General features: G+C 34.8%; 1 protein-coding gene across 2 annotated transcripts in view; it reads right to left on the bottom strand.

Moving 5' to 3' along the window:
• Window positions 1-844: 844 nt before the first annotated feature.
• Window positions 845-11715, bottom strand: part of PPP4R3A (protein phosphatase 4 regulatory subunit 3A) — a 34924-nt gene continuing 24053 nt past the window's right edge. For both annotated transcript variants that reach the window (XM_036991683.2, XM_017649992.3), the window contains exons 8-15: window positions 11401-11532; window positions 11196-11298; window positions 9811-9969; window positions 4570-4739; window positions 3594-3736; window positions 2746-2936; window positions 2087-2313; window positions 845-1568 (exon numbers count right to left, since the gene is read on the bottom strand). In XM_036991683.2, coding sequence (XP_036847578.2) covers window positions 1458-1568; window positions 2087-2313; window positions 2746-2936; window positions 3594-3736; window positions 4570-4739; window positions 9811-9969; window positions 11196-11298; window positions 11401-11532 — 1236 coding nt within the window. In that variant the 3' untranslated portion in view covers window positions 845-1457. The remainder of the gene's footprint in view (window positions 1569-2086; window positions 2314-2745; window positions 2937-3593; window positions 3737-4569; window positions 4740-9810; window positions 9970-11195; window positions 11299-11400; window positions 11533-11715) is intronic.

Genomic DNA, 11715 nt, shown 5'->3' with positions numbered 1-11715 from the left:
CTTAAAATAGTATCCTTTCCTGGATATGAATTTTTATTCATATTTACAAATACATTCTTCACTAAGTTCTAAAATCTTTATTAAAAAAAACTGAGGGTATATAGAATTAAGATATTTTCATTTCCTTAAAAAAGAATTTAGCACACCTAAGACAGTAAAAAGAAATCTATTTTAAAATACTGTTTTAATAAGGTGATATCTGATGGTCCTCTGGCCAGGTATTTATTTAGGAACCACCACTTACAATTCCAACTGGTATTCCAAAGGTAGTAGTTTTAAAAAAAAGAGAGAGAAAAAGAAACATACAACTAATACAAATTCTCTTACTCTTTACTTTTCTTTTTATTATTCAAAAGTCAAATGTTACTTTTAAATCATCCATCCTCAATTTGGTTTAATGTACCGTCATTTTCCCAAGGTATGAAATTTCAGAATCTCTTTGGAATATTAATTTCATGTTTCTATGTTTAACAAAACTGTTGAAATTTTAAATTCCATTCTATTTCCCTGAATTCTCAAGACAGTTGCTGATGTAAATTTTAATATAAAATATTTAGTCACAAAATAGTATTGCTTTTGTATGCACATAGTTGTAAGATTACTTTGTTTTTGTCAGTAAAAAGTATACCATCTTTCATAAAACTCTAAACAAATTATGAACTGTGATGTAGAACAAAAATTACACATTGTAAAACAGGTACCAGCACGTCAGGTTATATTACATCAAAAGAAGTTTTAATGGTCCCAAATATATATACTCAACAACTAAGCATACACTCAGGGAAGGAAAAAAAAAATCAAAAACAAAATCAAACAAAAAAAATTAGACACAAATGACCACATCTAGAATTCCACTCAATCTTTAATCAAGGAGGGACATATCCCCACTTAAAAAAAAATCTGCAGTTTGAAGGGCAAAGGGTACAGATAAAAAAGAGGAAACTTTATATTCGCCCCTCCCCCACAGAGGTTTTCCAAACCTATTGTGGCTTGACTAATATGTTCAGAATGTATGATTTTAAAGGCAGGTCTCTTTATACAAAGAAACTGCTGGCATTCTTATCTAGTGAAGAAATATGGCAGAAAAGCCTATTCTTCTGAGTCTCAAACATGGTCCGAGAAAGCATATTCTGATTGTAGCAACTGACCAGTCAATCCAGAGTTCCACTTAACAAAACCCCTGCGCTGTTGGCTTTTTGTTTCCATTTCCTTCCCTGAGAAAAGGGCAATATGTGGTCCACGCTGGAGAGCTCAAAGGCGTAAGTCTTTCCCCTAAATGTATAATTTCCCCTCCTCCTGCTCCAATGAATTGGCACTTGATGAGCAGAAGTCAAGCGAGCGAGGCTGAGCTGTGTCAGTCATTCACGAGACACCACTGCTTTGTTGGGGACTTAGTAGGGGGGAGGGGCAGAGAGCCAGTTCTCTCAACAGGTACTGACCACAGGCAGTGGCCGGTATTAGGACTCAAACTTTGCTTTCTTTGACAATGGTAGCGTGTCTTCCTTGTCTTCCTCCTCATCATCATCTTCATCATCATCAGGATAATCTACCAGACCAACGAGGCCTCCCTATTCAAAAATAAAGATTATTTAAAGAAAATAGATTTTCAAAGACATATGGTTTAAGTTTGGATAAAGAGCAATATAGACCCCTCATGCCCAGTATGCTAACTGTGGTTATTTCTGGTTGGTAAGACTGCATACAGCCAAAACTCATTACTTTTATATATTTCCTAAATCTTCCATAATTGAACAAAACTTTGTAATATTAGCTAATCACAGAGGAGATAAAAAACTTTAACCTTAAAATCTCTTGGGGAAAAATTAAAAACTTTCATTTCTTAAACATTCTGGCATATACCAATCTGAACCTGAGGTTCTAAAATGCAAATAACCAAAATAAGAATATATTCACTTTAGGTCAGAAGTGTCTAAACTTTTTAGATAAGTTCAGGTGGTCAGAGAATTACTGTCTGGTTCAGAAATGTTAAATCAGTTCCAACAGAGAGTAACCAAAGGGAGTCTCAGTCGCAGCCACCGTTGTTGAGAGAGGTTAAATCAGGAAGGCCTGGAAGTCAAGCATGTACCTTGGTAGTAATAGCTGCCGTCTGAGATGTATTTTTAGGGACAGATCCAGGAGAGCCTGGAGAGCCCGGGGATCCTGGGGATCCTGGCGAACCGGGCAGATTTGTTGCAGGGGACTGGCTGGTGAGGTTGGTCTTTGTTCCACTAGAGAGGGAGAGCTTGAAACTTGGACTCTGCCGACCAGAAAGATTCGTTTTCAGAAGCACCTCCTTTTCCTCACTTTCTTTTACTAAAAATGAGAATAGTGTCAGTAGTTGTCACCCATACTCATCTTTTTTCTTAACCCTCCCAAATGAGGTGACACTAAAACACAATTACCTAACTTACTCTTCCTTTAGGGAGTAACATTCAAGTTCAGTTTATGAACAGAGCTTAGCAAACTGTTAAACACCATTCCCACTGTATTTTACTACTAAAAAAAGAATGAAGTCATCAATATTATATTCAGTGTCCCTACCCTTCCTGAAATATTTCTTAGTCAAGTTAAATTAAGAAAATTTAATCTGTGCCCTCACAACAGAGCTATTCTACACTCTATACAAGCAACAGAGTCTTATGTTGTGACACATACAAAGTAGATACTAATCATTTTGTCAAGAAATAAAGACTAAACCTAGAATGGAAAAGCTTTCATTTTTCCTTGCCCATCTTTTCAACATACATTTCTTCCTTTCCATGAATTTACTTATTGGATCCATAATATCATCATCATTTTTAGTTTTGTCAGATGGCGATACTACAGCTTCTCCATCTTCCATGTCATCCTCGTCTGTGTTAAACCACATCTCCTCTTCGTCTTCTAGCGTTCGGGCATCTCTTCGGTATCTGTGATTCCTCAAAATGGAACGCATGCTATAAGGACAGAGAAGCAGGTAAGTAAATAGATGTTTATGAAGACTCCTTCAGACAAAGTTCAACCATTGCTCTGAGTTAGACATAATCTCAGTGGATTAACAGGATAAAAACCATGTTTTATCCAACATAATTTAAGAATGCACTCTACCATATGTGGTGTTAACTAGGCAACAAATTTCCTAATATCAAAATTGTACTACTAGGTATCAGTTATTAAACTTTTTAACATTAGGATCAACAAATCATAATTTACAAGTCTTAAAATACACCATGCATGTGAATACAAGTATTTAGAAAAATATGCACGATTTCTTAAAATCATTTGTAATCTTAAAGTAAAGCAAAGCAAAAAGGTAATTATCTGATTTAATCTTGCACGTGTGAAGCCTCACTGCCTCGTGTTTGCTTTTTCCCCCTTTTTCACTATCTAGCTTGGTAGGTGCCTCAGGAAGAGTGTACAGACCACACTAATATCCACCTACACCTTCAGGAAAACATTTACATTCATCTCTTTACTCACAGAAAGCTACAGCTTCTCACTCCCTGCTTATTTCCCCCTCCTCTGCCAAGCCGAACAGTATCAAACAAACAAGAAAGAGGCAGCACCAGACAGGCTGTCACTGGATGAACAGGTTCAAATATGTGGTAATGTACCTGTCAAGTTTCGGATTATCTTGCCTTTCCCTTTGCTGTTCAAATCTGAGTTTCAATCCTTTAAATGTCTGCACATAATCTACATCTTCCAGTGCTTTCCAGTAATTTTCAATTACGTGAGCAGTTAGTGATTTTATATCTTCCTGTAGAAAAGAATTTCAATGAAAAATTTGATAGGAAAATGTTATTTTAGCAAGGAATGAGGCTTAACTGTAGTGAATTCATAAACCTGCCCCAAATAATTTAACTTCATAAAATTATCCAATGCTAGCAATAACCAAACAATAGAAATGAGCATCACATACACTGACTACTTCAACAGTCCCTGGTTTTTGGTGTACCTCAAAATTATCTGTGGGTCTTCCTAAAGAGTCAGGTCCCAGTCTAGATGATTCTTACTCAGCAGTGGTATAATCTGGGCATATATATTTCAAAATCACACCATGGAAAAGTGCTGGATTTGGATGGTAATGATGGTTGCACAATGTGAATATATAGTTAATGCCACTGAGTTGTATGCTAATGGTAAAATGGCAAGTTTTATATGTGTATTTTACCATAATTTTTAAAAAAGCACGGCACAGGTAATCCTGACACATACCAATGTTTGAGACCACTAGCCCCACTGTATTACTGAGAAATTGTGAACAGTGTATGAAATGTAGTTCTTTAGAAATATAGAGGAAAGTTAAAAATTCAGAACCTCAAAATTAAAAACAAAAACACATCTAATATATTCTTAGTTAAATGTCATTTTACTTTTTAAAACTGGAGTTACATCAGTTTTCAAACTATCCTGAAGGATTCAGAGTACCTGAGAGATTTTTTTTTTTTTAATCTCTCACAAGCTTTTGGTAACATTGGATTTTTTTTTTAAAGTTCTCTCCAAATAATAATCTCAGGTCAAAATACCAGTAATAGTCATTTTTCTCAAACAGTTAAAACCAAAGTCTAACTAAAAAATTATAGAACCTACCACTCTAATAAATTCAAACATCTCTATTATGGCAGAGTTCATCAGATTGTAGCGCGATCCATTGTTGAGAAATGCTTTGACTACTGGTTCAAACAAAAAACTTTTCATTATGTAGCGGTTGTAAAACTCATCTTTCAATCCAATTATCTTTCTCTTAAAACGAAGAGCACCTGAAACACAGAGGCATTGCTGTTCAAATTACATGCCACACTTCCTTATTTTAGACTTGCCAAAACTCCCCCCAAAAAAACCCTGTTTAATAAGTATAATAATTCTTCATGCAGTGATAGGTTACTGCTTCCAGGTATGAACCTAAAGATAAGGATTACAAAAGGTTATCAGAAAAATGTATTCTAAAAGTAGTGTATGTCGTTATAGAACACAAGTCTTGGAAAGCCAGAAAAATTCTGGAATAAGTTACTACTGACCAAAATGTACCTTACATCTAAAATCAGAGCTAAAACAGGTTAATTCATTTATTAGCCCTATCATAAGATAAGGAAATTTGAAACAAATCCTTTTATATACACCTTAAAAACAGTAGAAAACATTGTTTTATTAGGGCAATCACTGTAATTTGATCTTAATTTCTTTGGGACACCGTTATTCTGCAACAGAGTTCATGGGTTTACACTGATTTATTTGTGAATGTTTGTAGAAATGTCATAAACCCACAAAAATCTGCATGACCCAAAATTTGCCTTCCCGTGGTTTTAGAAATAAATTTGGAGGATGTTATTTATTCAATGTGGTCCTCTATGCTTAGTGCAGCGAGTATGCTTTTTAATTTTTTCCTAGTTTTCCTTTTTATAATTAATTAGGCTTTAACTTACAGATTAAAAGGTATATTTACATCTTGAGGTATGGGGAGTTACTTAAGTCACCATTCGTCAAGATCCAAATATACTCAGACAGCTAGAGTTCAACAAATCCCTTTTTACCTAAATGGAATTTATCAGTAAGTTAATGCCCCAGTTATTGTAAACAGTTCAAAAAAGCATACTCACTTCATGCAGTCACATCGTCTTCGGTTGGCAAGATTAAATATTGTGTTTGTATTTTGGTTTCTTTGGAGATCATGGAAGTGGCTCGTTAAATTGCCAATTTGTTATTAATCAAGTCCTTCATGAGCAGGTAGCCAGGCAACCATGCTGACACGGTTTCTGGGTGGGAAGGCAGAGGAGTAAAGCAGCTCAATTTTTCTTTAGATGGTAGAAGAGAGGTCCACAAGTGAACGCCCAGTTAGGTACAGCTGATTATAAACTGCCTTAACAATCCAACTTATTTAAGAGTGTTTCTTCCAAAAGAGACACTCTGGGCAGGGAGTTTCAAAATAATTTATAGAAGAGTAATTGCATTTTATTTTTTAAACTGCTGAATATTCTATATACATAAGCATGGTAAAATAAGACATTTTAAACAATAAGAGGCATCTTTCTGTGTGGTAAGTCAAAGCCTAATAACAAGGGCTTATTTTCCCAAAACACTGATTTTAGAGTTTGTTTTTTTAAATGTTACTTGACAAAGGAACTTAATAAGACAGTTCCATTTGTTGAAGTAAAAATCAGTACTTTAGAGCTCATGCTAATAGGCCAAATTTTAAGCTTTTAGTAATTATGGCAAGAGCTATTATTTTAAGAATTGGAATTCCAGCTTTGCAGGCTTTGTGGAGACTTGTGTCCTACTGTAACACACGCTAGCTGAATCCTGTGGTCTACAGTGATCGGCATGCAGTTCCTAGGGAAGTGAAAAGAAACTCCTCCTAGAATTCAGAGACCAGAGTACGCAGGTGGCACCACTCGTTCCTCAAGAGCAGTTCTGTCCAGAAACTGCTGATGGAGATGGAAAGTGGTTCTAATTGTCTTTTTGTTTTGTTTACTTCCATTCACCCTCATTTATTTATATCAAGAACTGTGTTATTTACACTCAAACCCCTACCCCCAAAAAAAGAAACCTGCATCAAAAACATCCACTATTCTTTGCTGAATAAAAAGTTGCTTTCAAAATTTTACCAGAGTTCTATGAAGTCAAGTAGCTCAAAGGAGATCAGAGAAAGCTTTTGGGATAGCTCAAATTGCCATAACCACAGGATTTTCAATGTAAAGTGCACTCTGCTTCCACTCATATCTTTAACTTTCATTAACATGCCAAGAATCTCTTCTTAGTTTCAATCACCTCTTAAACAATCTGTCTTTACTCTAATTTCATGTAATAAGTTAGGGACTTTTTGCTGATAGCTCAATAAAAGCAACAAATGTTTATTTCTTTCAGAGTTCCATATTTTTATCAAAAAAGTCAGACAATTAAAATATAAGCTAAAAAGGGTATAACCTAAGATACAGTATTCCTGAAAAGGCTAAGGAAATAAGACTGATAAAACGTGTGTGTGTGTGTGCGTGTGCGCGCGCGCACGCGCACAAGAATAAGCTGTGAGAGGACTGGTGTCAACTAGATTTGATTAGCTGTCTTTAAATATGACAAAAGAATACTGATAAGCAGCAGCAGCTAGAAAAAAATAAAAGTTCCTAAGCCCCCAAACTGTTTACATTTAGTGACACATATTTTGTCTTTATTATAAGTGGGCATCTAAATTTCTTATAAAACCCTCCCCTAAAAACTAAGCCTGATTTTTTTAGTTCAATTCAATGTACTCTTTTCTCAAAAGACTGAAAATAATTTAAAACTTCTCAAATTCATACTTAATTCTTTCAGAAATCCTTGATAAAAAAAACTCCTGTGTACTGCAAAGCCAGACCTAAAGAGCTGTGTTCCTACTGAGTGGCATCTTCTTCAGAAGCTACTCATGTTCTCCATCCTTGGAAAGAGCCACACCGAGTTGAGAATCACTTGAGAAAGAGTTAGGTTTATGATAACTTAACTCAGTTTGGAAAACATTAACAATAACATAACATAGATTTTGCTAGCATGCCTTATTTCCCACAGTAAAAGTTTTCATTAACTTGTAGTGGTTCTCTTCATAGTCTCTTCAAATTATGAGAAACTGAATAAAAGGCTTTTCCTGCTACTCTCCCACTCACCTCATGTCTATCTATACCAAAACGCCAACATGCCACTTTCACATTTGCATATCTCAGCTATATTCAACCACGAATGTCAAACAAATCTCTCATAACAAAGAACTCAATTTACCTCTTTGGGAAGTTTTCCTCATCTGCCTCACTTAATGTAGAATACATTTCCACTACGGTTCCAAAATGCCTCGAAATAGTGGGCTTATGATGTATTTTGATTTTTACATGACTATCTCCTCCTAACTGAACTCTGATACCCTTGACAGCTGAGTGGAGGTCTTAAACCATCTTTGTTTTCCTAGTAGTGGTATATACTGTACTTCATCAAATCTAAGATGCCACTGATTGCAAAAACGTTTATCTTTTCTACTAAGAAAACAAAATCAAAACAAAAGGAGCTACCAATCATAATGACAGGCCATTAATTGTAAGACTCACCTTGATTTGAGAGATGATGTATAAAAATGAACAGCTTAGAATTCAGTTGAAGATGGTAGTAGGTATTAAATAAACAGTTTTATTTCAATAAATTTATTAACTTAATTTTTTCACTCTATCCCATCTGCTCACAAACTCCCTTTCACACACTCAAACAAAACCTTCTATGCAGACATGAAAGAACAATTCAAAGTAGTGCTTGTTCATGAACTCCCTCTCCACTGGGTCTTGGGGCTCTCACTTTTGCTGTGATAGGTATCTAAGGAAAATGAATATGAGTTTAAGAGCCATTCTTCCACATATGCTAATAAGCTCATGGATATTAATAGAGTAGAACCGAAATATTTTTTACTGTCCTTAGCAGTCTAACTTAATGCCTTAGATGCTACCTATTACGTTTGACTGAAAAAGGTTACTAAGGTAATACTGGAAGTCCTGGATAATCAGCAAAAACTACCCATACAAAATATCTGAAAGTTGGAAAATGGAGATATACTCTATGTGTTCTTAGCACAAACTGCAGTGTGTACACACTAGTCTAAAACTATGTCAACTACAACTGTTACAGAAAGTTTAATGAATTTTTAGACTGAAGCTCATTTAATACTGTTTTAAAATGTTGACAGAGCAAATCAACATCAGAAATAGCTCTATAAGCAAGGTTCGCTATAAGCAAGGTTTTTATAATTTAAGCATTTTTTAATCAATTTAAGCCAAAAAATTTTTAATGAAAGAGAGCAAAAATGGATGTCTATGTTCAGGCCTATAATTAGTAGATGGTCATATGCCTTTAAACAATAAAAAAACCGAACTTACTATATAAAAACCCAGTGGCAAAAGTTAGTTACCAGCAGACATCTCTTTATTGAGCCTTGCTTGAGGTTACCCCTCAACTTGGTCTGTCAGCTTAACCAAAGAAAGCTGGCTGTTAAATGATCAAAAGTCTGGATTAACCTATTTAATTCAGAAACATGTTTTTATTTCAACAAGCTAGGGTCTTGAGAACAGAGCAAAAGTCAATTTTTGAAGATCATGCATGATTAAGAACCCTTTATTGCTGTAAAAGAGCTGACAGACTTTTCCCATAAAGGTCTACATAGTACATATTTTAGACTTTGTGGGCCACATGTGGTTTCTGTATTTTTTTTTTAACCCTTTAAAAAACAACCAGTTTTCAGCTGGCAGGCTGTTCAAAAATGGACCACAGGTTGGATTTGGCCACATCTATAGTTTGTCATCCCTGGTCTAAAATATCTGAGGTTATACAATTTTCTATTTCAAATGTATCCCAGTAAACCTGAGGAAAAAATATTTGTGTAATTAATGAATGGACAGACCATCCACAGACATTTGTGCTAGGCACTCTTTTACTTAGAAAGTGTTTTGGGAACTCCATGCTATTAGCTGTAAACTTTCCAAATTACAAAAATGTTCTTCTGAGTTAGTGTGAGACTTTAGTCTCACAAGAATGTCTAATTTGTAATTAGTAATGCTGTACTCGAAGAAAAAAAAATTGAGGTAAAATGATTTAAGGTAGTATCTTAATAGTAGAATATTTTAATATGCTTTATAGATACACATGCTAACAACCCCTCTGCTGTCTATTAATTAGAAAAAAAGAATCAGGAAAATCATCTGCTTTCATTGCATTTGAGTATTAGAATCTAGGTCTTCTGACCAGTAATCAGTGATCTTCTCAGGCAATTGGACCTAAAGATACCAAAATGACAATGCATAGATAATAAATAATTCTACCAAAAGCAACACTTACATAATGCCAAGAAAGCATGCTTCGAGGCCATAAGAACTAGCACTCTCCGGAGGATATCCTTATTAATAATGTAGTTCTTTATGTGGTAGGTATGGTGCTCCACACAAAATGTTAACAATTCCAACACAAGTGCCAACAACTGGGCAGTCTGAAAATCATCTAAAATAAACAAAATAATTACATTTAATGGCCAATATTCTTTTCCTTCCCAAATAAAAGAATCCAAATTCTAATCAAGAAAAGTCCCTTCTATTAACCCAAATATTTTAAAGTTAGGAAAAGGGAACATTTGCTGATGCCTACCATGTGCCAGGACCTTTGCTCACATTTTTCTTATCTAATTTAAATAACTATGTTAGTTTCACAGGCCACAAATCTGAAGATTAAGGCAGAGATGGGATACAAATCTATTAGATCTGCTTTATGCAAAAGCGCAAGATGTTCTACCATATCATGACAGGTCCCTCAACAGATGTACACAGCATGGGGGGCCTGCCAGATGTCGTATGGTCTTTGGTGGAATTACTCTCGTTCCTATGATTCCAGGGTGTTTTATTCCTCCTTTGTTACACATGAGCCCACAATGAATTATAATTATTGTCTTATCTTTTTTCCTTACAAGACAATAAGCCTCTGAAAATATTTTACTCAATTTTTCCCTCTTTCCCATTTAGCCCCTAAACAGTATAGCACAGGGCCTTCCACAAAGTAGATTCTCAGTACTTGATGAATTAAATATGTGAGTTTGAAAAAGAAATCTCAAGTTTTACCTAATATAAATAAAGGAAGTAGGAAAAATGAGAATCAGGTTTCCAAGACTTGATTCTAGAGCTACAAAAAAAGGTAAATTTTAATTTATTTTTTGTGTGATGTTATAAGTTAAATGTACATACTGTATTGATAATTCACATGACAAAATAACTTATTTTCTCTCAAAGTTTTAAAGGAATTTCTCACACACTAGCTAAAGCTAAAGGAACAAATGCAGAAATAATAATCCTAACATTTGAATAATCCTCAATGCAAAAACAACAGAACATAAGCTTTTCTGTCTACACATCTGGAGTACAAATAACTTACAATGGTTTTTTTCACAGCTATTTTCTTTTGTTTATTTTCCTATGTAAATTAAAATTAAACTGTAAAAATTGTTTTAAAATTTGATATAAAATTGTTTAAAGTACAGCACTATCATATCTTCAAGTTTCTATTATCTTATTATAGCACTTTTGACAGAAATTATACCTTGAACCTCATTTCTGAAAATATATCACACCTCTATGTTAATCAGTGTTTCTGAACTTTTAAACAATGTTAAACACCACCAAGTCTGAGTCTCAGAATTCAAGAACAAAGAGCTTAACTACCAACCTGTGTCGTCTTACCTTTGCTAGGTTTGTCTTCTGTTGTATTTGCCAGTAAGGGAGCAGTGAGCACATGCATACAGTGCTTATAGAAGAAACCCAGGAACTCAGTCTTTTCTGTTTTCTAAGAAGTCAAAAACACTTCCATGAACTTTAACTGCATTGGTTCCTACCAGCAATAAACAATATACTAATATGAAAAAAGAGAGAAATGCCCATGGCTTACATTAGCAGTAGCTAACATGTTCTCTGGGTCAACTAAAGTTCGAAGCAGGCCCATAAGTTGGACTGCTCCTCCAAGTTCAGGGTCTGTATCACAAATCATATGTTCTATAATGAGGTTGATCAGCAAAATATCCTGGTGAGAAAAATACACATAATAAGGATTCACTTATTATGGGAGAGAATGGAAAAAGCACATATTATGACATAATTCTACAGCATTATACCTAGCTCTAGCTGTCTTATTAACTGCAAACGAAATGATTGACTGACTTCTGTAATAGGACATATGGCATTGTTTCTCTGAAGTGTGGTAGAG

The sequence above is a fragment of the Manis javanica genome, chromosome 8 (genome assembly GCF_040802235.1).
Source record: "Manis javanica isolate MJ-LG chromosome 8, MJ_LKY, whole genome shotgun sequence".
NCBI classification, from domain to species: Eukaryota; Metazoa; Chordata; class Mammalia; order Pholidota; family Manidae; genus Manis; species Manis javanica.
This window is presented reverse-complemented; position numbering and strand designations above follow the sequence as displayed.